The sequence below is a fragment of the Rhinolophus ferrumequinum genome, chromosome 24 (genome assembly GCF_004115265.2).
Source record: "Rhinolophus ferrumequinum isolate MPI-CBG mRhiFer1 chromosome 24, mRhiFer1_v1.p, whole genome shotgun sequence".
NCBI classification, from domain to species: Eukaryota; Metazoa; Chordata; class Mammalia; order Chiroptera; family Rhinolophidae; genus Rhinolophus; species Rhinolophus ferrumequinum.
In genome coordinates, this window is record NC_046307.1 from 42108081 (window position 1) to 42134928 (window position 26848).

Sequence of the window (26848 nt, forward strand, 5' to 3'; positions counted from 1 at the left end):
ACCCCAGGGAACCACCTCTCTAGTTGTTGTTTCAGCCAGTTTTATTCATGGATGTAAGATTCTGAGACAGTCCGCTTATGGGGAAAGGCACTTCCTGGGTGGGGGTGCCGATCCCCTTCTTGCGGCCCCCACGGGAGCTGCTCAGCTCTGTAACTTGATGCCTAGACACAAAGGCAGCCTGAGGTACGCAGGCCCATGGGTACCAGGCGGGGGTCACGGTGGAGGGTGATACCCCCTTGGGGCGAGACCTCCCTGGGGTAACTGCTCAGTGCGGCCAGGCCACATCTGAAGGGGCAGCTCACCAGGCCCTGTTATGTGACCCAGAGCTGCTGAGACAAAATTCCTCTTTTCAGCACCAGGAGGCTGGTGGGAGGGAAAGCAGATGTGGGGGAACAGGGAGGGGCTCCCGGTTTCTATCAGTCTTGCAGGCTCAGGTCCTTTGCCTCTCCACCTGGGGTCCAGAGGCCACCGAGTTCTGTGGTCACCTCCAGAACACATTAGGTTTATTTCTGAGAGCAAATGGAATGATAGTGGTCTTCAGATGAGAAGTGACTTTGTGCAGGTTACTGAGAGCTGGCCCAGAACCAGTGACCTCCAGGACTAAGGAGATCGGCATGCGGAAGCTTTTAGTAGCAAATGCACGCCCTGCAGGGCGCACAGTCCGCCATCTAGCTCGTTCTGCAGCCGCCCCTCCCAAGGGGCCGCCTTGTTTTCTCCCTCTCGCACGGGGACGGGACGTAGGAAGCGACTTGGTGACAGGTGGAAGCAGTCCCAGAGTGCCCGCTCTGCTCAAAGCTGACAGACCAAAGGGCCTGCGGGTCTGAGCTTGGGGCTTCTCGTACCTTCCTCATCTGTACACGGAGTCACGTGTCATTGTGAGACGCAAGTGAGAGTGGTACAAAGGTGACATTGAGGTGGCGGCTGTTAAGCTCCAAGGGGCAAAGCCTCCGCTCTTGCGAAAGCGGGGGCTCACTACAGAAGGGGGAACGGCCACAGGCACTGACCTCGGATTCCGTCGCGTCCGCCGACTTGTCCTGGAGGCTCATGCTCTCGGTGAGCACCGCGCCGTTGTACTTGCTGCAGATGTCCTCGTCTGAGTAGTGCAGCCCGCCAGGGCTGGGCCGGGGAGGGGACCTGGGCAGGGACGATGACCTGCTCAGGGCGGCCTGGGCCAAAGATACCTGCCCGGGCCTCCTGACCCGCCCTCCCGCCTTTGTCAGGACCGAGTGAGAGAAAACCACAGCCTCTGACAGCATTTTGGCAACCGATGCCCCAAATCACCAGCCTGCCGCCGGTTAATGCCACACCACTTCTCTAAGGCGAGTGCTCAGGTGACCGGTGGCCCGCGCGGGGCGGGCAGGTCTCCCTGGTCACTTCCCTCTCTGCACAGCTGCGGTCTGCCCTCTGGGGATCTCTAGGCATCTCTCACCACCGGCCCTGCCTGCCCTCCTAGGCTCAAAGCCATCCTGTTGGGGTTTCGGGGGGGCCAGTGGGTGAGGGGACATGTCTGTGGCCAGCACCCAGGTCCCGGGGCAGACGCGGCACGTGGGGTTGTGGCTGCTGTGTCCCTACCTGGTCCCGTTCTTCTTTGAGAAGGTGTTCTTGACGTTGAGATGGCGGCTGTTAAGCTCCAAGGCGGCAAAGCCCCCATTGTCCAGGGTCACAGACTCCTCCACGTTGGAGACGCTTTTACCTAAAGTCAGGCCAGGGAGACGAGCGCAGGTGTCTTAGTAAAGTGCCCCCCGTAGCTTTCGAGCCAATGTGTCCACTGAGTCCTGCCGAAGGTAAAACCCAGGGCCGGCCAGACAGTGGGAGTCGAGCTGGGCAGAGAAGCTCCTACATGTTCATTATATGTTAATTTCAATGCTGGAGCAAATGTCAATATTAGCATTTCTGTGTTTATTTTGACTGTCAACAAAATACCAGTATTCTTCTCTGTCTTTGATTAAAGAGTACTCAGATGAACAACTTTTTTAAAATCAGGGAAATTAAATGTTTAATAAATTTCAAAACAACTCCTCATACTTGTATAACAAATCAGTCCATTTATGAGGGGTGATAGCCGAAGGGCACAGGATTTCTTTTTGGGGTGATGAAAATGTTTTCAAACTGAGAGTGGTGATGGTGACACAACTCTGTCCATGTACTGAAAGCTGCGTTTAAAAAAGTAACGTTATAAATTCCTATGAAAATCACATGATAAAATGTATCAGCAGAGCAAATGAATAATAGTAATGTTATAAGAAGCCGAAGGACGTAACATTTTCGTTGTCTTCCCACATCCTCGGCATGACAGCCAGGTCCTCACAGCTGTCCCTCTGCCCCCCATATCCTCCTGGCTTCCTTACCCCCTTCCTTCAGCTCACAGCTCAAAGGTCAGGAGCCCGGAGGGAACTTTCCGGGCCTCCCAAAGGTCAGCCTCAGCCCTGCAGCCTCCTCACTCCCAGCGCCTTCACCCTGCGTGGTGTCGCATGCGGCTCACACCTGCTGGACTGTTCACGCAGTTACATTTGCTTGCTTCTCGTCATTGGCCTCTGTCTCCCCGACTAGACTACAAGTTCTGTGAGCAAAACAAGAGCTCCCCGACTTTATCCGTTAGGCTCCCGCGGTGGCGGCCTCCAGGTCAGTGTCTGAGCATATGCCAGGGCTCCATGCTGCTTGCTCAGTTCATCCCCATTTCTAAGCCCGAAGGGTCCCCTCTGCAGGGTCCTTGCACCCCTCAACATGCCTTAATGCTCTATTTGTGTGCAACCAAAAAAGCCAACCGAACAGAGTAGCAACGGGCAACCGAAAGATGAAGTTGCTGGTGAGGGGGGATCTGGGTTGATGGGGGCGAGCGGGAGAAAACCATGATCAGAGGGGAGCCCGAGAGGCTGGGCGTGCGGGGAGGGCAGGCCGGAGGCTGTGGGTGTGGGTGTGGCCGCGGCAGCAACGCGTCAGGTGCGCGTGTTCTACGCAGGAGGCAGACATTCTGGCAGGCAGACAAGTAGCTTTTCCCTGGGCTTCAATTACGATGTTAAATTAATCCTCCAGGGTGAGGCTGAGGGCCAGAAAAGGGGGCAGATTTTTCCAGGCCAGACGTGGGGTTCTGTAATAGCATGAAGTCAGTAAGATGACACGCCTTTCATACACTATAAATCCCACAGGAATAAAATCTGATTTAGGAACTCTTGTTAGAAGTGAATTTATACAGAAAAAAAATAAATCCTTTCTTGGAGGGATGAATTGCTTAAAGTTACAAAAGCAAATGGCCAGGCGTTTCAGGTGCCTGATTTTATTAGCCCTTTTGGGAGAGGGACGGTGCTGGTGGCTGGGGTGGGGTCCGCTGGGCCCCTGCTTGGCCCAGAGAGCTAGGGCGGCAGCTCTAATGCAGGCGACATCATCAGGGATGCGCCTTCCTAAGAAGGAAAGGCAGCCGAGCGGATGGGAAGGGGTGGGGGCCGGCCTCAGCCAGGGCCTGTCCCGGCCAGGGGTCCCAGGGGTCTGCCCACATCCCCGGCGGGCTCCTGCGGCCCGTCTCCAGCGGCCCGGATCCAGCAATGTGGGCTAAGAGCAGGCCATGCTCCAGAGCTTGCTAATTCTGTTTATGCGAAAAAGTCATCTACCGGTAATTACGAGAATTTTTTAAAAAGTTGAGGATAATGAAATGCATAAAGTATACTAATCTTAAGCGCCGGGGTTACAGACATACGTGTCATCGTCACCAAGGTGGACAGTGCTTCCAGCCCCGGGAAGGTTCCTTCAGGTACCTTCTCTGTTTATACTTCTCACCAAGAGGCAACACTGTCCTGTGTTCCAGAAACACCGGTTCTGACCTTCCTATAAACAGAGTCGTTCTGTGGTACTCCTTTGTGGCCGGCCGGCTGTGCCCATGTCCATTTGTCCCTTTCTCTAATGATGGCGATTCATCCAGAAACAAACACTCCCTGAGCACCAAGTCTTGCCCTGGGAACCGGGGTGGCCGGCTCTCAGAGGGCTCAGAGTTGGCCGGGGGGCGTCAGGCGAGGCACAAACTCCAAGTGAGCCGGGCTGCGCCCTCCGTTTCTGCCTCTACGAGCCACACCTGACTCTCTGCCAAGTGCTCGGCCCGTTGTTCTCACGGTACCGAGTTGTATGACACTTTACCCATTTAACCCTTTGTAATCATATTCAAAAGTACTAGAGCATCTGAGCAACGGTGCCAGTGAGGACACTGGGGCTCAGAGGTCCAAGGACCCAAACGACGCACCCAAGACACACGGCTAATTGGAGGGCAGAGCCAGGTGTGTCCGGAGCGCCCGACGGGCTACGCCTGGCTGCCTCCAGAGACACGCCTGGTCACCTACAGGAAGTGAAATGGAAAAGTGGACATGGGCATGACAGATCCAGGAGGGGAAAACATGAAGCATTGGAGCTCGGGGCCCAGGGCACTCTCAGAAGTGGGGAAACGAGGGCAGACAGCCCACCTGTGCCACAGTTCTTGTACTTCTTGTTCTGCCCATGCAGGACCAGGGTAAATGCCACCAGCAGGATGACGATCAGGCTGGAGAGTGCCACCACCAGCAGGAACCACCACTCCTCGTAGAACGGGGTGTCCACTTGAGCTGAGGGCAGACATGAACACACAGAGACATTTGATAGAAACTGCCCATGGACCGGGCTGGGGTAAGGCTATGACGGGTCGCCGAGTCACAGGGAAGATGGAACCACTGTCTGGTCCAGGAGACTGCGGCTGGGTGGCCTCGTCAGGAATCAAGCAGTAGCACTTTTTCACCTTTTCTATGGGAACCAGGCTCGGGGCTCCTCTGGCCCCTACACTGCGCCCCAACCTGGTGATTTGTCTATCCCAGAGCTTGTCCTGACCTTGTCCATTCAAACTACCTTCACGCTTATTTCTCTTACTTTCATCTGCTTATAAATGCTGTCCGGGTTAGAGGGAGGAAGGCACAGAAGTGACCAATGTCCTCCTCTTTCCAAGTGCCAGGCCTCCCTCCGAGTGCCCTCACCCTCTCCATCTCCACCACCACCTGCCCGGGGCCCTGTCACCTCCTGCTGGCCAGCACAGCCACTTTCCCATTCACACCAATTCTTCACATTGCCAGCAGAGAGCTCTTTCTCAGAAGGAAACAAGGGGTCCCCCTAAAAGCCTTCAGAGGCCCCACACTAGCTGTGGGGTGCCGCCTAAGTCCAGGAGGCCCCACGAACTGACTCCCGCTCGCGCCACACCTGGGTCCCGCCCACACCTGCACAGAGACCTCTGGTTGCAGCACCCACTGGTGAGGTTGCTGGCTACCTGTTGGCGTCCTCCACCACATCACTCCCCTACCAGTGGGCTGTGATTTATTTATTTCGTGCCTCCAGCAGAACTGAGAGGAACAACTGGCCCATTCCTAGATATGCTTTTCGACAAATGAAAAGGTTTCATTTAAAAGTTGCTTTAAAGGAGAATATGCTTCTTCTCATGTTTTATTCCGTTTACTAAGAACAGAAAAAATGGAAATTGTTTCTTGGAAGGTGCCGGATGGCCCCAGGGTCCCACTCAGCACCTCCCATATGCCTCTTGCAGGGGAGCTAGCTCTGAGGCCGGACGCCAGGATGAACAGGAAGCCTGTCACAGGGGAGGCCCAAGGACACTGCTACAGAAAGCACGGCTGCCCGCCATAAATACCTCACTGGATGGACAAAAATGTGTGCCCACTGGGAACAAGGGGCGGGGTGTTGCTTTGGATCATGTGTCACCTCTGGGTTCCTTACAAGATGACAACAGTCTGAATCCACAGTCCAGTTTTCAGGCTTTCATCTCCTAAGGAACCCGGTGGTGTTATGTCATCCAAAGCAACCCCTCCTTTGTTCCCAGTGGGCACACGGGCCTCGCTGGTGATGCCCGGTTACCCACACCAGGCTCCCAGCACCGTGTTCACTGGGCGAACCCCATTGCTGCTGGAGAGTCTGCAGGCAGCACGGCGAGGTCCCCTCCTTCCCGCGGTGGTGTCACATACTCCCTTCCCTCAGAAGCAGCTTTCCGGGGAGGGTCCCTACCTGACACAGCTGTGGAAGGGCTGCTGGGCTCCCCGTAGCCCACCTGGTTCACAGCCACCACCCGGAACTCGTAGGTCACTCCTGGCCGGAGCCTGTCCAGGCTGACAGTGTAGGAGGTGGCGCTCCGGGGAATGTCCTTCACAAACATGTCCCACAGGCCTTCGTCTGCAAGAGGCGTGAAGTGAGAGCAGAGGTTAGAGTCGCTTTCCCCCACACGGGAGCCCCTGCACCTGCCCCGCTGGGCAGCTTGCGGTCCCCTCGCTGCGGCTCGTGACGTGTGTCAGAGGTGGGTGCGTGGCACAGGTTTGGGGCATGGCAGGAGCCAAGTCCTCTCCCACATGACAAGGCTCTTCTAGGGCTGCGGGGTGGGGTGTCGGGGGCACTTTCCAGAACATTCGTCTGGGGTGGGGGGAAGTTCCTGGCCCTCCCCTCCGCTCTATGCCTGGATCGCTCCTCTGGTGGAGGACTTCTGGCTCCCTCCCTCCCGCCTGCTGGTGTCGCGCCCGCTGTGTGCCTCCCTGACCCACCCACATGACATCCACCCAGCCACCCGCCGCCACCGCTGGGCCCTGGCCCTGGTTCTTTCCAGTTCCCACTGTGTCCCACCCCCGTTCTAACTGGAAATGACGAGCCAAGCACAACTTTAACCAGAAGCTTCTTCTACCAGCCAGCTGCCAGCTCTGTGGTGACACCGTCACATAGTCTCTGCGCAGCCTTGGCTGGTAGCCACAGTGCCCCACACGTTCAATCATCTGCACCACGTGGCGTTGTCAGGTGGCAGCTGGCATTACGAGGCTGGGATCGTGGGTCTCCATGGCTCCGGCCAGGGCCTCACTCCCTCACCCTCAGGACCACACTGGCCAAGTGCCACCCTCGACCTGGAGGCTCTTTGGAGTGGCTGCAGCATCACAGCTCCCGAGACCACATCGGTTTTGAGTCCGTGCCCAGGGGCTACCACGCACAAATGTAAATTAAAGATACACATTGAATTTGAACAGGGACCTGCACCCCACGTCCACAGCAGCACTATTCACAGCAGCCAACAAGTGGAAGCAGCCCTGGTGTGCACTGACGGGTGAATGACAGCCAAAATGGGGTCCACTGTACCACAGAGTATTACTCAGCCTTGGAAAGGAAGGACACTGACACCTGCCACAGCGTGGACGGACCCTGAGGACACTGTGCTGATGAAACCAGCCAGTCACAAAGGACACACTGTGTGATCCCACTGACATGAAGACCTAGGGGTCACATTCACAGAGACGGAAGTAGAAGGTGGGTGAGGCTGGGCGAGGGGACGGGAGTGAGTGTTTTGTGGGGACAGAGTTAGTTTGGGAAGATGGAAAGTTCTGGAGATGGATGGTGATGATGGTTACACAGCAGTGTGAGTGCACCTAATGCCACTGAATTGTACAGTTAAAATGGTTAAATGGTACATTTTATGGTATGCATATGTTACCACAATAAAAATACATATTGAATTTACTTAAATCCTGACATACAGGAGAACACTAAAATTGAAAGTAAAGCCAGAAAATTTGGATGCTGTGAGAATGGAGGAAGCAAATGGATCCGGTTCTGAGCATCCACCCCGGGGCTAAGGGAGTGTGATCTGCGGGCAGTCATCACGACCCTCAGAGACAGCACGCGCCCTGACAAAGGACGGCCTCGGTGCGAAGCCCAGCACACGTCGGTTGTGTGACCTTAGGCGGAGCACTCAGCCTCTCTGTGCCTCGTCTGTAGAACGGTGGTGACAAGGGCACCTACCCGCCAGGTGTGTTGTGAGCATTAAACAAGTTAGTATTTATAAAGTGCTGTAACAATGCCTCCTGCACATTCAGTGCTACACCACACGAGGGTTCGAGTGTTCGTAAAATCAAATACAAACCCAACCTGTAAGGAGGTTGTTGGTAAAAAGGGGCAAAAAGAACCCTCAGAATGTTCGTTTGAAGTAGTGACCCTTTGCGAATTATAATTCCTCCTCTAGGCACACGTATGTACTGTTTTCAAAAGAGCAGAGGATCCGGGGAGGGAAAGCATGCTGGTACATGCAGGCTCACGAGCTGGCAGTCCCTGGGGACCTGAGGTCACCTGGAAACCAGCCTCATCACACACCCCCAAACACCAGATGCGAGCCAGGGGATTAGCCCAACCGTAAACAGAAAGAAAATTGCTAGTGTGTAAGTCTATATTTGCACAGGATTTAGAGTTTGCACCGATTAAGTCCTTATAGTCATAGGTTAATGAAGGGACGGACGTGGGTGAGATTTTAAAGGTACAAATCTCTGTACTGGCAGAAAGGTAGTACCATGAGTATTTTTTTCTAAATAGTCACACTTATATTCATTTGTCACCAAGACACCGTTTACCACTAATGATGTGAAAATAGCAAGCCATAGCTTCAGCCTTTCTTCTCTCCTAAAACACTGAGATCACCCTCGGCATGTGTGTGACATTTTCTGAATTTCCCACAAGAACAATCAGGCGATAACAACATTTTCTCTGCACGTGCCACTCCCTCTGCCTTGGGGTCGCTTCCTCCCCTACCTCCCATTCACCCACACTTTCCTTCAGAAATACTTAGGTGCGCACTCTTTGGTCAGACTTGTTGCACCCACCAGGGCATCAGACGAGATTTCTGTTCTAAGGGAGCTATTCAGTCTATGGGGAGGGGGTGGGGGAAAATCAATGAGGTCATGTCACCCTTTCAGACTCCTCTTTGGAGGCCGACCCGGACCCCACCCCTACACTCCCGGAAGACACGGCTGCGACTCTCACTGGGCCTCCAGTGTACACTTCACACTTAACCTGTGTGTTCACACCATCGTGCCTCGGAGGTTTCAAGAGTTCAGTAAATATCTGTTGACGTGATCCATCTCCCCTTCCTCTCTCCCTCCCTTTTTTCCTCCTTCCCATCCACCTGTCTTTGTATCCCCATACCTTTTGCAGGGCCTCCACAAGCAGGCTTTCAGTAAATAACAACCACCACCGCTTTCATTTAGCGCTTACTATGAGCAAATCACTGTTTTAAGGGCTTTAACTGTTGAATGATTTGTGCAGTATTTTTCCTCTAAAAAGACCGACAATTTTATGCTGTTAAAGGGACTAAAGCAAAAAATACAGACTCTTAAACTGGATGTTGCTTAAAACCATTGAAATTAAAGGACCAGGCATGGGGGAGGCACTCCCAGGCTGTTCTCGGTAGGTGTGCACCTCTGGCAGGCTCTCTGAATGTCTTTTGCATTAATGTTTCTGTAAAACTTTCCTGCTACCGAAGGAAAAAAGTTATTTCCCCTTCCTCTACTGTCACCTGAAGGCCACATTTTATTTTAAGCACTCTGTCATAGCTACAGGAATTGAGTGCATTTTTCATAAAAACATTTTAAAATATTGATACAGAGCCTCAACCCAGAATGATGTACTTAGCAATCCATTTACACTGGAGAATGTCGGGGCTGAGGAGTCACACCAGAGATTTCCTTCTGAATCAACACAAGGAAATGTTCACGTTCTGATTCTGCTTAATTCTTCCAAAACGAGCACACTCAGCATTTTAGACTTCACTTAAGAGTTCGTGGGGCTATTTATCCACGCTGATGTTTACACCATGGTCGTGAGTGGGTAAGAACAACTGGCAGTTGTGAAAGAGCCCACTGCTTCCCGACCATAGGCCGTTCTTCTCATTTGTATTATGCTGTTAAGTATCGCCATAGATCAGTGGTGGAGAAAAGTATCTCCACAAATTAGGGGGAAAAGTAACATTACGAAACTATTAGCCATAATGAGATGTGTGCAACTGATTTTGCAGGCACCCGGCTAATCCCCAGTGCTGGGATTTCCTTCTCAGTCAACACTCGAGAGGAGAGCGGGCCCTTGTATGTTGTAAAAGGTGGTTCTGGGATCCCATTCAGCCAGCGCTCTAGCCCCGGGTGAGGCTCAGCCTTGCCGGGATGCTCAGGAGACCCCAGTCTGGCTTTCATTCCCCATTTAGGGAGTTCCTAAGTCATCCTCCTAAACCGCGATTGGCTGAAAGAGAACGGTCGCCATGTCTTCCAAAGCCACATGTCTGAGTGGTTGGTTGATACCCTGATGACTGAAGAGAAGCCCTGCTGGCATGACGGCTCTGAACCCCCTGGGGGGTAATGGCTACCTTCAGGCTGGGTCCTCCACTTGAGGCCTATGGGAGGGGGTTCCATGGTGGGGGAGTGAGCCCAGGCCAGGCCTGTCTGCTCAGTCCACCCTCCATTAATGGACCCCTGAGAGATCACCTTCCCAGACTCTCTACTGACACATTGTTGGAAAAATGCCACGCAAGGTGAGAGGGTGGGGGACTGCTGAGAAACAGTCCTAAATAAATCACACTCTGACTGCACACCTGAAACCCTGCCAGCCTCAGACGGAGAGCTGAGTGGGGCCCACACGCACAAGTGTGGGTTCTCACCTGGTTGGCTTTTCTTTGAAGACTATCAACTCTGTCTTTGCAGAATTTGTACTAAAAACAGGGAAGTGGGACCACTGAAGGCCTCGAAGAAAGACGTCTTTTCCAGTGTGAGCCGGTTTTCTGTCCCAGACATACTACTTGTTTCCAGAGAATAGAATGAATGAGTCAGCTTTTCTTTCAGTGCCAACATCCCCCCTGCCCTAGAGGTAGGAGGCACACCTGTCCCCAGACAATCCGCTGATAAAGCTGGGAACATGAACACCTCTTTTCTGAATTGAGACAGAGTCCAGCTCAGGCACATCTGAGGGTTTGTAGCTCAATTTAGCCCTTGAACGCCCAGAACCAGCTGGTGTTGTAGGATTTAGGGCAGACGCTAGGCCAATACAGAGTCTGATTTCAAGGACAATTAAACAGGGTCTCCACGCTGAATGAAACTGTCATTCAAGGCCTGAAATTTCTAGTTCCACTAACTCACACAACCCACAACGTGACTGTCAGCCTGTAGCTCTGAGCAAATGGAAGCCTGTCAGGTGTTTGTTTCTTAAACACTGCCATTTCTCTTTGCACATAAATGGTCCACCTGGGTCAGAAATTTAACTGAAACAGGCGAGGCTGAAACATGAGGCAAAATAGATCTGATAAAACATTTACCTCTTATCTAATCCTTGTTTAAGGCAGGACACAAAGTGAGATGAATGGCAAAACATCAAGGATGGCCTGTGACGGAGCCTGAGTCCAGAAACGGGTGGGAGGCAAGGATGACAGGCTGTCAACACATGTGGTTCCCAGAAAGACAGGAAGTGAAGACAGGCCAGAGGCGCAATCAGAACCACGGCTGCAGCCGCTGGCTGAGTGCTGACTCGGGCACTTTTGTGATTTTATACCTTCGGAAAAATACTGATTTTCTTCTTTGTTCAACTGAAAAATCCCAAGGCCCAAGACCCCAAATGGACAAGATGAGAGGGGAGGAAACTGGGGGGCTCCCAGAAGGGAGGGTCCCAATCAGGGTGAGGGCCTGCGCTCCATCTAAGCAGCTCTCACCTTTGGGGTAAGTACATCATTTGTGAGAAAAGCAATACCTTGCGTTGGGCACATTCAAATGTGTACCTCAGAGCTGCTTCGGAGGGAAGATCTATTTATAGTCCTTAGTGCCATTCCAGTCTATTGTATCAATATGTAAATTAGATTTCGGGAGCTGCACAGCACATGCCCCCGTAATCTGTATAAATAAATCGTGTGCGCAAGCCCACTGCCTAATGTCCACCGCCTTCCCCGGAGTCTGGCGAGCCCAGTTCCAAGGAAGTGGACGAATCCTTGGCAACGTGGGCCTGTGGGGTCACAGGTGGCGACCTTGGGTCCACCTCGCTGACCCCCTTCTCCGGGTATCAGATGAGGCTGTGATCTAGCTCGGTGCTCATTTCATCAGCCGCTGTTCAGTTCTGTGTCTCTGCGTTAGGGCAGCAATGAGGTTTCTCAGTAGAATTTGCAGAGGTGAAAGTGAGGACACAGATGAGCAGGGTTGCACTGCCGTGTGCCCTGGCTGCCCGAGCCTGCTGGCCACTCTCTCGACACCAGCCACCAAGCGGGCAAGACAGAGATTCGGGTGGGTGGGAAGACATCAGGCGAGCAGACAGCCTGGGGTCACCCTGGGGCCACCTGAAGCAAAGTGGCTCAGTCTTCCCAGACATCCAGTGGTGAAGGGACCCTTGCATGGTTGCTGGATGGCCACTTATCTAAAATAACCCCTCCTGATGAAACACAGGGCCCATATACCCAAAGCAAGTTCCCTCAGAAAACCACGCCCTGCCCGAGGAAGTCCTGCCAGAGCTTCAGTGGGGAAAATGAGACGACAGGGTGGTTAATGTCTTGTGTAACGAGGCCTGCAACAGACGACAGCTGAGCTCCGAAGCCGAAAGGCACCGGCAAGGTGTTTAAATATTGACATCCCATAAAAGCATTTCATTTGACTCGTGTTGCCGCTGGCCTCAGTCACAGCAGGGCGGGTGACTTTCTCAACCTTTAGTGGCAAGATGGCGCGTCTGGCTGCAGGTTCAGCCATTGATCTGGAAGGGGCGATGCTGGCAACTGTTCACGGATGCTGAGCAGCAAAACGGAAGTGAAAGCAAATTCTTTGGTGCTTATAGAAACAGACAGCTCTTCCAGGTCAGTTTCTTGTTATGTCTCAATCTCCGTGGGCCAGGTTCCGTATTCTGGTACTTACCCCCAGCTTGCTCTTCCAGTGGGCTTCATTTGGCCCTTCAGGTGGGGGCTCAGTGTGAGAGCTGAGCTGCAGCCCTGATCTTCTTCACAGCCCCACCCAGGCCCTCAGAAGCTGTACTTCTCGCCAATAGGCATCCCGTTTCCTTCCTTAGAGGGATGGATGAGCATATGGTAACCCGAGGAGGAATTAAATGGCTCTCCAGGCAAGCCTGAGATCAATACCTATCATTTCTCGGAAAGTGCCGGAAATGTGCTCACCAGTGTTAGGATTCTAAGCCCGTGCACCTGCGTCTGCCTGGTGATGTGTTCCACTCCCCACAGGCTGAGCTCCAACACAGAAATGCTTTCTAAGATGTATTGTGCACCGGGCTGAACAGGCTGAGGAGGCCATCCATGGGATGTGTGTGTGTTTAATTTTAAGCTAAACTTTTTAATTTGAGCTAATTATAAATTCCATGCAGTGGTGGGAAATAGAACAGAGATCCCATGTGTCCTTTCTCCAGTGTCCCCCCCCAATGGTGACAGCATAAGAAACTACAGAACATGACAAGTGGGAAACTGATACCAGGTACAGAGCATTTGTGTCACCCCAGGGTCCCTCGCGTGGTCCACATATGGACACACAACCACAGGGAGTTTTAACTCTAGTTGGGGAGACAAGCATTTAGATAGAAGGAAGTGACTTGGCCAGGGTCTTCTGTGTGTCCTCTGGGGCAGGGCTTCCCAATCTTTTCTTGGTGTCATGGACCCTCTGGCAACCTGTTGACCCTGAAGGATACCTTCTGAGAGTGGTTTTCGAGGCATAAAACAAAATTAGAAAGGACACCAGTTCTGTTGGTGGTGCTTATGGTTCCCAGAGGTAAGTGGAAGTCCCGCAGTGATGTCTGTCTCCTGGTTATGCTGAAGGTGTCGATTGTGTGGGGTTTTCTTTGCACCACGTGTTAGGCCACATGGAAGAGTCTTCTTTGGAAGACATGGTGGAAAGAGTTGGAATGAACCTCACCCCAGGGTGACTCTGGATAACAAGCTCTAGCAGGAAGCAGTCTACAAAGACCGTAATTTCAGCATCGTGATGACTAGAAACAGTCATGGGCAACGCCTGCTGCAGATGGCACATGGCAGGCGAGTAGCTGTGCTTTCTACTGCTGACAATGTCATAGGTACTGCGATTACTTTTGTAACAGGTTGAATTGTGTCCTGTCAAAATCCTTACGTCCCAGACCTAATCCCCAATGTCTCAGAATGTGACGTTCTTTGGAAATAGGGTCTGTATAGGTCATCTCTGTATAAGGACTGGTGTCCTTATACAAAGGGGGAATGTGGACACAGACATGACACAGGGAGAAGGCCGTGTTAGAGGAAGGCACCTGGCTCATGCTTCTACAAGCCAAGGAATGCCAAGGATTGCCAACAACGCACAGAAGCTGGGGGAGGCCTGGAACAGATGCCCTCACACTCTCAGAAGGTACCCGCCTGCCCATGGTCTCAGACTTCCAGCCTTCAGAGCTGTGGGACAATACATCTGTCATTCAGGCCACCTCGTGTGAGGTACTCAGTTACGGCAGCCCTAGCAAACCAATGTGCCTACAATGTAAGTGAAGGAAATGCTAAATTTCAGGAAGAAGTCTTTGAAAATAAAAATGTATTTCTTCCTACCTAAGTTCACAGATCCGAATTCTCTCATGAGCCCCTCAGTGGCCTGAAGAGTCAGCAAAGTGACCGTTCTGATCCATGTGTCCCCAGATCTGGGGACAAATGGAGCTGCTTCCCTCAGGCCTTTTAGTCCCAGCTCTTGTTAATCTCCAAAAGTCTCTCACTTCACACGTCTTCAGCAGACAGTCGGTTCGCTATTCTGGGGGCCATCTCCTTTAGGGGTACAGATGGAACCGAGCAACCACAGAGGCCTCTGCTAAGCCCAGGCCAGTCACTGATTTGGGACCCTCCGTTTCCGGAACAGGCCGAATGCCTTTTCAACAGAAACCCTCAGTGTCCCTCAGGCTGGCAAGCTGAATGTGAGTTCTGGAGCCAAAAAATTTTTCATATCACCTTTAAATAGACATTTTCTTCAGTCTTAGTCCTAGGCGTCTCCTTAGAAGTTTCTAGAAGGCACTTACAACTAATAATCTTTGAAAAGCAGTTTGGGGGGAAGTAGATCAAAATGGCAGCGTGAGGTGAGCCTCTGTAAATCTCCCCTGGAATTTACAACAAATGGAACAACTATAACTCCACAAAGGACTCCCCACACAGCAGACAGGCAAGACGAAGAGGCCCACTACTGAATTCACGTAAAGGTGGGCGAATTGCACGAGAGGGGGAGGAGTGAAGGGAGAAGTGCGGAGACGGAGCCGCGCGGGCGCAGGATGCAGACCTAGCTCAGTGCTCTGAGCTCACTGCATCCCGGAACTACAGCAGCTATGGGAGAGGGAAGAACTTGGACTGCTAGGGCTCCGTTTATGGCCCACAGGGCTGAGGGGACAGCATATAACATGGCTGAACCCAACGCTCACGGCAGAGACCTCGGAGAAAAGACTGAGGGAAGAAGGCTGAAAACGGTGGTTTAAGCCCTCATTGCTGAGCAGAGAACGAAAGCCTTAGGCACTGAGACTAGCCGCCCCCTCCCCATGCTCCCAGAGCTCGCCCTGCCCCCACCGGCCTAGTGCTAGAAGCGGGACAGTAGCAGTGTCAGATCAAAAGAACAGAATATTTGCAGTTCTGAGAACTGTGGTCTGCAGACACAGATTAGCAGCCCAACTAGTTCCGGCAAAGGGGAGGGAGCTGTGGAAGCAGGACCGGCTGTGGTGGTGGTCGCTGCCATTGCTCTGGGCCACCTCTCACAACTCACCCCGCCCCTGGCCCCACCTATCTGGGCGGATTCCTGCAGGAGTAAGCAGAACTGCTGAAACATACGGGCTCTGAATCTGGTGCAGGAAGAGCTTTGGAACTTCAAAAGCTCTCTGCATCCCCACACGGACACTGCGCCCTGTGATCCAGGTGAACTATTAACAGAGGAGAAGCCTGTCTCCCAGGGAATCCCACCATTGTGTGAGAAGCTGGAATAGTGCAGAGAAAACATAGCACTACCGTGTGAGAGAGAAAAAAAGGCTACAGTCAGAGAGAAAATAAAACATTCTACCAACAAGTACTGGAAAACAAAAGAAAGATCTCTTCCTATCAACCTGTTGCAGAATCCACTCTTGTAGATGTCTAGGAAGAGAAATAATAAATCAGTAATTGCCATGAATAACCAAGGCAACAAGACAGCTCAGAAAGAAAATGAAAAGTCTCCAGAAAAGGAACTTAAAGATATGGAAATATGTGACTTAAATGACAGAGAATTCAAGATTGCAGTTCTGAAAAAACTCAAAGAGGTGCAAGAAAACACAGAAAGGCAGTTTAACGAACTCAGAAACACAATCAAAGAACAAAATAAGCATTTTATGAAAGAGATTGAAATTTTAAAAAAGAACCAAATAGAATTTCTGGAGATTAAGAACTCAATAGAGGAAATCAAGAATGAAATAACCAGCTTACGTAGTAGAGTTGACCAGATGAGGAAAGAATCAGTGACATTGAAGATAGAAACCTGGAAATTACACGGATGGAAGAAGAAAGAGACCTGAGACTTAAAAGAAATGAAAGAACTCTACAAGAACTTTCTGACTCCATCAGGAAGAATAATATAAGAAAAATGGGCATACCAGAAGGAGAAGAAAGAGAGAAGGGATCAGAGAATATATTCAAACAAATTGTCGATGAGAACTTCCCAAACTTGTGGACAGAACTGGATCCTTGAATCCAAGAAGCAAATAGAACACCTAATTACCTCAATCCCAACAGGCCTTCTCCAAGGCACAATGTATTGAAGTTGTCTAAAATCAACGACAAAGAAAGAATCCTCAAGGCAGCCAGGGAAAAGAAGACGGTAACCTACAAAGGAAAGCCCATTAGATTATCATCAGATTTTTCAGCAGAAACTCTACAAGCCAGGAGGGAGTGGAACCAAATATTCAAACTATTGAAAGGGAGAAATTATGAGCCAAGAATAATATATCCAGCAAAGATATCCTTTAGATATGAAGGAGGAATAAAGACCTTTCCAGATATACAGAAGCTGAGGGAATTTTCTAATACACGACCTGCACTACAAGAAATACTAAAGGAGGCTATTCGACCACCATCAACAGGGACAATTTGTGGCAACCAAAACATAAAAAAGGGGGGAGTAAAGGCCTGAACCAGAATATGGGATGGAGAAAGTAAGCGTGCTGAAGAAAATGGAATACTCTAAATGTCAAACTTTATTTTACTTAAACTTAAGGGTAACCACTCAAGAAAAATCCAGAACTGAAATATATACTGTAATAAAAGAAGAAACAGAGGGAAACATCATAGAATACCACCACACAGAAATAATAGACAACAACAAAAAGTCAAAGAAACAATGGAGACACAGCCTTAGCAGAAAACTAAAGACAGAATGACAGGAAATCCTCACATATCAATAATCACCCTAAATGTAAAGGGACTGAACTCACCAACAAAAAGGCACAAAGTAGCAGATTGGATCAAAAAACTAAACCCAACCATATGCTGTCTCCAAGAGACACATTTCAGCTACAAGGACAAGCATAGACTCAAAGTGAAAGGGTGGAAATTGACACTCCGAGCAAATGGTACCCAGAGAAAATCAGGTGTAGCCATAATGATATCAGATGAAACAGACTTCAGGGTGAAAAAGGTAACAAGAGACAAAGATGGACATTTCATAATGGTAAAGGGGACTATACAACAAGAAGACTTAACAGTCATCAATGTTTATGCCCCCAATCAGGGAGCACTGAAATATACCAAGCAACTAGTAACAGAACTAAAGGGAGAAATTGACCAAAACACAATTATACTAGGGGACTTAAATACATCATTGACAGCTATGGATAGATCATCCAAACAGAAAATAAATAACGAAATAGCAGCCCTAAATGACACATTAGATGAAATGGACAAAAGTGACATATATAGAGCACTTCATCCTAAAACATCAGACTATACATTCTTTTCTAGTGTACATGGAACATTCTCAAGGATAGACCATATATTGGGACATAAAATCAGCCTAAGCAAATTTAAGAAGATTGAAATCATACCAAGCATATTCTCTGATCACAAGGCTTTGTAATTGGATATCAGCTGCAAAAAGAAAGCAGGAAAAAACACAAAAACATGGAGATTAAACAACATACTTTTAAAGAACAACCGGGTCAAAGAAGAAATTAGAGGAGAGATCAAAAGATACATAGAAACAAATGACAATGAAAATACATCTTACCAAAATTTTTTGGATGCAGCGAAAGCAGTTTTAAGAGGGAGATTTATATCATTACAGGCTATCTCAAGAAACAAGAAAACTCTCAAATAAATAACCTCATGTTACACCTTAAAGAACTAGAAAAAGAAGAACAAATGAAATCCAAGGTCAGCAGCAGAAAGGAAATAACAAAAATCAGAGCAGAACTAAATGAAATAGCGAACAAAAAGACAATAGAAAAAATTAATGTGACAAAGAGCTGGTTCTTTGAAAAGATTAACAAAATTGACGAACCCTTGGCTAGACTCACTAAGATAAAAAGAGAGAAGATATTAATTAACAAAATCAGAAATGAAAAAGGGGAAGTTATCACGGACACCACGGAAATACAAAGGATCATCCAAGAATACTATGAAGGACTATATGCCACCAAATTCAATAACTTAGAAGAAATGGACAAGTTCTTAGAAACATATAGCCTTCCTAGGCTGAACCATGAAGAATTGGAAAATCTAAACAGACCGATCACCAGTAACGAAATTGAATCAGTCACCCAAAACCTTCCCAAAAGCAAAAGTCCGGGACCAGATGGCTTCACTAGTGAATTCTACCAAACCTTCAAAGAGGATCTAATACCACTCCTGCTCAAACTCTTCCAAAAAACTGAAGAAGAGACAGTACTCCCCAACTCATATTATGAGGCCAACATTACCCTGATACCAAAACCTGGTAAGGACAACACAAAAAAAGAAAACTGCAGACCAATATCTCTGATGAATACAGATGCAAAAATCCTAAACAAAATTCTAGCAAATCGAATACAACAATGCATTAAAAAGATTATTCATCACGACCAAGTGGGGTTCATCCCCGGGGCACAAGGATGGTTCAACATACGCAAATCCATCAATGTGATACATCACATAAACAAAATAAAGGACAAAAATCATATGATTATATCAGTTGATACAGAAAAAGCATTAGACAAGATACAACATCCATTTATGATTAAAACACTTAATAAAATAGGCATTGAAGGAAAATACCTTAACATAATAAAGGCCATATATGACAAGCCCTCAGCTAATCTCATAATTAATGGTGAAAAATTGAAGCCCTTTGCTCTGCGTTCAGGAACATGACAGGGCTGTCCCTTATCACCTCTGCTTTTCAACACAGTGTTGGAAGTCCTTGCCAGAGCAATCAGGCAAGAGAAAGAAATAAAAGGCATCCAAATTGGGAATGAAGAAGTTAAATTGTCACTCTTTGCAGATGACATGATGCTATATATAGAAAACCCTAAAGACTCCACCAAAAAGCTATTAGAAACAATCAACAAATACAGTAAAGTTGTCGGCTACAAAATCAACGTACAAAAGTCCATTGCATTCCTATATACTAACAATCAAATCTCAGAAAAAGAAATACAAAAAACAATTCCTTTTGCAATTGCAGCAAAAAGAATAAAATACCTAGGAATAAACTTAACCAAGGATGTGAAGGACCTATATGCTGAAAACTACAAGACATTTTTAAAAGAAATTGAAGAAGACACAAAGAAATGGAAAGACATTCCGTGCTCATGGATGGGAAGAATCAACATAGTTAAAATGGCCATATTACCCAGAGCAATATGCAGATTTAATACAGTCCCCATCAAAATCCCAATGGCATATTTTAAAGAAATAGAACAAAAAATCGTCAGATTTGTTTGGAACCACAAAAGACCCTGAATAGCCAAAGCAATCTTAAGAAAAAAGATCAATACTGGAGGTATCACACTCCCTGACTTTAGCTTGTACTATAGGTCTACAATAATCAAAACAGCATGGTATTGGGAGAAAAACAGACACATAGACCAATGGAATAGAATTGAGAACCCAGAAATAAAACCACATAAATACAGACAGATAATTTTTGACAAAGAAGCAAAAAACATACAATGGAGAAAAGACAGCCTCTTCAATAAATGGTACTGGCAGAATTGGAAAGCCACGTGCAAAAGAATGAAACTGGACTGCTATCTGTCACCATGTACCAAAATTAATTAAAAATGGATCAAAGACTTAAGCATAAGACCTGAAACAATAAACTGCATAGAAGAAAACATAGGTACTAAACTTATGGACCTTGGGTTCAAAGAGCATTTTATGAATTTGACTCCAAAGGCAAGGGAAGTAAAAGCTAAAATAAATGAATGGGACTATATGAAACTTAAAAGCTTCTGCACAGCAAAAGAAACCATCAACAAAATAAAGAGGCAACCAACTGAATGGGAGAAGATTTTTGCAAACAGTGCCTCTGATAAGGGGCTAATATCCAAAATATACAAGGAACTCATGCAACTCAACAACAGAAAAACAAACAACCCAATTGAAAAATGGGCAGAGGACCTGAAGAGACATTTCTCCAAAGAGGACATACAAATGGCAAAAAGACATATGAAAAATGCTCAACATCACTAATCATCAGAGAAATGCAAATAAAGACCACAATGAGATATCACCTCACCCCAGTCAGAATGGCTATCATCAACAAGACAAATAGTAACACGTGTTGGGGAGGCTGTGGAGAAAAAGGAACCCTCATACACTGTTGGTGGGAATGCAGATTGGTGCAGCCGCGAAGGAAGGCAGTGTGGAGGTTCCTCAAAAAATTACGAATAGAATTACCATATGACCCAGCAATCCCTCTCCTGGGTATCTACCCAAAAAAATCTCAAAACGTTTATACATAAAGACACGTGTGCTCCAATGTTCATTGCAGCTTTTTTTACTGTGGCCAAGACATGGAAACAACCAAAATGTCCTTCGATAGATGAATGGATAAAGAAGTTGTGGTATATATACACAATGGAATATTATTCGGCGGTAAGAAAAGATGATATAGGAACATTTGTGACAACATGGATGGATCTGGAGAGTATGATGCTAAGTGAAATAAGTCAGACAGAGAAAGCAGAGAACCATATGATTTCACTGATATGTGGTATATAAACCAAAAACAACAAAAGAACAAGACAAACAAATGAGAAACAAGAACTCATAGACACAGACAATAGTTTAGTGGTTACCAGAGGGTAAGAGGAGACGGGGGTGGGAGATGAGAGTAAAGGGGATCAAATATATGGTGATGGAAGGAGAACTGACTCTGGGTGGTGAACACACAATGTGATTTACAGATGATGTAATACAGAATTGTACACCTGAAATCTATGTAATTTTACTAACAATTGCCACCCCAATAAACTTTAAAAAACAAACAAAAAAATAAAAATAAAAAAGAAAAGCAGTTTGGTGGGGGAGGAGGGGACGTCCCTAGCACAGTGGTGTCTGTAACTTTTGTGGGGCCTTTCGTCTTGTTCTAACAGCTCCTGTCAGACTGAGATGATCCCGGGTGCTACTGTCCCCGGCAGCAGGTTGTGTCGATTTGCGTTCTAGACTTGTTCCTGGCACGTCCTGCATTTTCGTGCTCAGATATTCGTGATCAGCTGTGCCACACCCAAGGGCCACAGTGAGTACACACAGCGTTCTCTGTATCTGGTGACAGTCCCTAGCACCAAGCAGTCATATCTGACTCAACCCATCAGAAGCCCATTTTCCACTAACATCCATCCTTAGTTATTAAAGCTGAACGGAAAGAAGGGCTAAGTCTCTTAGGGTGGGTGGGGCAGGGAAAGGATCTGAGGCCTGGGTTTCAGAAACCAGGGAGGTGGAGCAGACGGTGGGTGGGTTTCACCATTAACAGGAAGGCTCCCAGTGGTCAGAAATGGTCATGCCTCTTCCCACCTAGGAAGCAAAACTCAGAACCCCGAGACGAGTCCCTGAAAACGCCCCGGATCTTACTGATGGGTTGGCGACGTCTGAAGTGTCCCTAAGCTCTGATGTACAGGTGTCTGGGAACCACAATGATCGTCCTCCGCGGGAGCTGTAATGTGGCCAGAAGGTCACGGTCGCTGCCGTTAACAGCACTGCCATGATTACAGAAAGCCAAAGGAGGAGGGTGAGAAAGCCTCTCACGTCCACAGTGGCCACGCCACCTTGGCGCTGTAGGAAAATGCTGAGAGCGCTGACCTCAGCCCGTCAGAGCAGCACTTTCGCTGGGCGGAGACCCCGTTTCTGGGGCCCCGCCGCCCTTACCTGACGGCCTGGCCTCTATGATGTAGCCCGTGGTGGGCGCCCTGCCGGCGTGCCCCTCGGTCCACTGTAGGGTCAGCTCAGAGGCAGACTTGGTGACTACAACATCTCTAGGGGGCCCTGGGGAACCTGTGGGGTAAAACAGTTAAGGGTAGACGTTGGCCCTTGGGGGCGTCTCATCCCCCAGGCTGGGGCCTGCACTCTCTGGGTTTCTAGTTCTCCAGGCGGCCGGCCCACCCTTGCTCAGTGTTCCCTCCTTAAAAGGGGGAACTGACACTTAAAAGGTGGTGGAGCTGACACTGACCTGGCAGGGCTGCCCAGAAGATTGAAAGTACCCAGTGCTGTGCCCGTACATAGCGTAAGCCTGGTTCTGCCGCCCTCCATTTTAGTAAGTACTTTAAGGCCAAAACAGTTTGTTCAGTGGGAAGCTGCACAACATGACATGTGAAAACTTTATGACATGTGAACACTGAAATTTTCTTATGTGTCTTATTTCAAAAACTGAACTCACTGATTGATTTCTCTTACTGAGTGTGAATAGTCCCTAAGTGGCGACGTGATGGGAGGTGACAGCCCGAGTGGCAGTCGACGCGGAGCTGCCTGATGGCAGAGTCCACTCACCCTCGGCTGGCCCGGCCGTGACATTGGCTCGTAGCTCGGGCCCGTAGGTAATGGTTCGTGCCTGGACGCGGAAATAGTAGGTCACGCCTTTTGTGAGGTCGCGCACCTTTAGCCAGCGCTGCCAGTCCCCCTTCACGTCCACGGTCACCACCTTGCTGACCCCTAGACCGGCAAGAGCAGAGGCAAGAAGGGCTCGGTTTAGAGAGGTAAGGCGCTGCGATTCTGAGGAAAGCCGCCATAGTTTGCTAAGAAAGCATTTCTTACAATTAGGAGGTGCTTAAATGGTGATAATAGCCAATTTTCAGCACAGATAAGTGTAATTAGAGTTTAAGCTTGATAAGTGGGTGCTGACAAAGGGAAGAACCAAACTCGACAACAGGATGGGGGAGGCAGCCACGGTCTCAACTTCCATTGGGAGGACGATCTGCGCCCCACCAGGGGACACTGCGGGAGGCCACCGTCGCTGTGTCCAGGTGGCCTCCTGGTGACATTCTGGACGGGTCCCTTCCCACTTGGCTCTGAGATGCACCAAGCCCGTGTCACTAGTACAGGTGACCTCGAGCTCCCCGAGTCACAGGGGAGGGGAGGACGTGGAAGAAGATGCAGGAAGACTCGTTGTGGTTAGAAGGTGGGCTGCCCCAGGAGGGGTCTCCGGCTGGACATGGTTGGCCAACCTGTGGCCTAACGGCCTCAAGCAACACGTGACAACTTTATCTGGAGACCTTGAAGCAAGGATGAATAAAAATTGTCACCGTGAATATCGCTGTCTTGATTCAGAGAACTATGACAACATAGAGACAAAGTTTTCACTGATAAATGTGTAAACGGAACGAAAGTGTTGCTGGTTCTATTAGTAATAATTAGGTAATTGAGATTTAACGGTTCGAAGGAGGATATATGCTGAAAATTACACAAACGCAGAATTTTCCAGAAGGGAAGATGGGGTTCTTTGGTTAAATATGTTTGAAAGTGACATGTTTTAATAAAAGCCACATAAGCTCTTGACTGCAGGCTTCTCACAGGACCCTTCCGGGCGTCTCCTGGAGGAGGACGTGAGGGTGGAAATTCCTGAGACTCTTCGCCACCAGCACTTGTTCAGAAGAGCTGTACCTTGCACGACTGCTGCCCTGGGTCCAGCTGCCCCCACCATGTCCCACATACAGGGACGGCGCCTGGGGGTCCGCGGCACGGCGCCAGCCCCACCTTTAATCCCTTTGACCGCAGAAGAGCTCTACAAAGTGCCTTCTTAGCACGATGTGGATCCATCCGCTAAGGCCATCAGTCCTGCAGGTCTCGAAACTCCTCCCATTGGGTCACTGTTTTCCTATGTTGCCTTTTATGGAACACCAATTCCGCTAAATTATTCTCTTCTAAATTACTTCAGAACAACACTGCTTTTGAGGGTCCTCCTGATCTGAGTTCTTCTGTAAAGAAACAGGGCTACTTCTGCCCGGTGAGCCTGACACTCACCTCACATCACTCGAGAAAGAGGTTTCAAGGATGGCAGCTTGCACACACAGTGACTGTCATCAGAACGGGCGGGGTTCTGTTGGATACGAAGTTATTCTGGATAGCAGCCCCCTTTTTTGGTTAAAAAGTGCTTTCTTTCTCTCCAGAGCAGAGACACATGTACCAGGTACCAATTTTGTGAATTTTATCCCACTAGGAGGTAGAGTGAGGCTGCCCCCATCTCAGTTATGTCACAGTTTTCTTTATTTAGTCAATTTTTAAACCATGCCCTGTACCACAAAGCCTCAGGGTGCAATCACATAAAATACTACAGCTTAAAACATTTTTAAAAACATACAAATGACTCTGGCACAGAATCAGCTTCCTGGGAACACGGCTCAGTGTTCCCCGTCATGAGCAGGGGCTGGTCAGGGGTGGGCGCAAGCCCTGCCTCAGGACACCGGCTGGGCCAGGACTGCTGTGACCACAGGGTTCTGTGCCCGGATACATGTGTTCTGCAGTCCTCGGCCTGGCCTGGAGCCAGCACATGCCTCCCCACTGCCCGGGCCCTGGGTGAGGAGGCACAAGAAAGGCCAGGAGGGCCACTCCCAGGGGACATCACTATTTTCCAGGTGGTTCTTTTCTCTGTCTTTACCACATCACATGTATGTGTATAAACTATATAGTGTGTCTTCGCAATCTTCCAGTGTTATTACAGAGCTAATAGAACCCGGCCAAGAATAAAGACGCCTGACGTTTTCCCTGCCCCTGGCAGCCACGTCTCTGGGCGTGCACGGATTCTGTGAGGTTTGTGAAGGGGTGAGACTTGTTCGGACAGCTGGGTACAACATTCATGGTTCCCTACTGCAGATCCCGGCCCCAGCGGTGAAGGGTGAGGATTGCGTTTCTTCCAGAGACCCCACTCAAAAGGCCTGCAGGTGGATTGGACTGGTAACCACCTGAAGGGGAGGGGACACACACCAAACAGCTTCTCAGGGTGAGAGGAAGGTCTGGGCCGCTGGGGAAGATGGGCCCAGGTGTGGAGATGGCATTGCCAGGGCTGCATGAGTCGCCGGTTTTCTCCTGCTCACCTTCCCTAGCACAACACGCTCAAAGCCAAAGCTGGGAAAATCCAGGATCAGAGAACCAGCCCCTCCTGAGAGGCAGATGATGTGATGACAGACTGTTTTATTACTTGTGAAAAGACACGAAAATGGTAGCAGCTGAAGTGCCTCTCCACCTGTTGTCTCTAGAGAGAACGCCGAGTCCCACCCGCAGCCGGAAATGCTCTGATGACCGGTCTTGACGCTCCGTCTCTGCCACTCAGCGAGCAGCACATTTAAATACTTTCAGAAACACAAGCGCTCCAGACATGTTCTCCCCATCCATAGTGGTTTAGACCTTGGCTCTCGGTCTGGACTGCCTGGGTTCAGATCTCACCCCTCTCCAACGTTCTTGAACTACAAGCCCTGGGCACACGTCTTAAGGGTTCTGAGCCTGGTTGCTCTGTCTGCAAAATGAGAATAAATGTGGCCCCTGCACGTGGGGAGAGAATGCGTGGACATGCCTGGCTCGTAGTAAGAGCCGGATGAACGCTGCCCACTATCGTTGGCACACCTGGTGGGGTCCTGTTTGCAGGGGGCAGAGAGCCACGTGTGGGCTGCACACGGGGCACACGAGTCTAAAACGCCGTCCTCCGGATGGCGCCAACGTTGTTGTAAACTGGACAAGGGACCACAGCCCTGACGACATGGGAAACCAGATATTAGGGTCACCTTCTGGCAGATGAGGCGGGGGCAGGGGGGCTTCTGCACCAGCTGGTCCTAGGGGAGTGACGTGCAGAGGGGGACATCAGGCCCCACGTATCCCACGGGGAATGGTCATGACGACGGTCTCGCCTGGAGAGCAAGTACTTTCTTACAAGACAAGAGAACCAGCCCAGGAGACAGGCCCTGAGGCACACACCATGGAGCTTCCAGAGGGACTCTGCAAACCCATTGACACACAGGTACTGGCCAACAGAATAAGCCACTTATTTGCGGAAGTGTGGAGGAGTCACTGTCTGCGACGGAGAAGGGCTCTGTAGGTGGACAGAATCACGGTTTTTGGCACTCCTTTCTCATTTGAATGGTGCTGGTTGGTTAATCTCTTTGAAAAGGTATTTAGGATACAGCCTCATGGAACGTGTGTGAGTGCACGCATATCGTGCGTGCAAGAAATACCAAGTGGAAGGTCTCTGCTAACTCTTGGCCCTTTCTCGCTGCTGAATCAGCAAGGGTAGTGCATGTCCCCTTCTGGGTCTCTGCTGCTGAGCTCTCCATCATGGCCACACCCGAGCCACCTGGTCCCCAGACAGGCGCTCGGTTCCAGAACGATTGCAGGCGAGCGTGGCCGCGCTGAGTCAGTGCTGGGGCCAGACCCTCTGCCATTTACAAACCACATGCACACATCACCTGCACTGTTATTCACCAACGAGCATCGATCGTCTGAGACACTTTTTTTCCACTCACGTTTTCACATCTCTGATTTGGGACGCGGCTCAGAAGTACTGGGCCACAGTTTAGTGGAAGCATTTTTTCTTTCTTAGCACTTCATAAAACAACAATGCATCTTACAGTCAGTGGCATCTCAGATTCGATGAAATGAAAACTAGCGCTT

General features: G+C 49.3%; 1 protein-coding gene across 2 annotated transcripts in view; it reads right to left on the bottom strand.

The window, feature by feature from the left end:
• Positions 1 to 26848, bottom strand: part of SDK1 (sidekick cell adhesion molecule 1) — a 431538-nt gene that overhangs the window by 14176 nt on the left and 390514 nt on the right. For both annotated transcript variants that reach the window (XM_033096781.1, XM_033096780.1), the window contains 6 exons: positions 22742 to 22903; positions 22124 to 22249; positions 6019 to 6183; positions 4446 to 4583; positions 1573 to 1693; positions 1005 to 1134 (listed from right to left, as the gene is read on the bottom strand). In XM_033096781.1, the coding sequence (XP_032952672.1) occupies positions 1005 to 1134; positions 1573 to 1693; positions 4446 to 4583; positions 6019 to 6183; positions 22124 to 22249; positions 22742 to 22903 (842 nt within the window). The remainder of the gene's footprint in view (positions 1 to 1004; positions 1135 to 1572; positions 1694 to 4445; positions 4584 to 6018; positions 6184 to 22123; positions 22250 to 22741; positions 22904 to 26848) is intronic.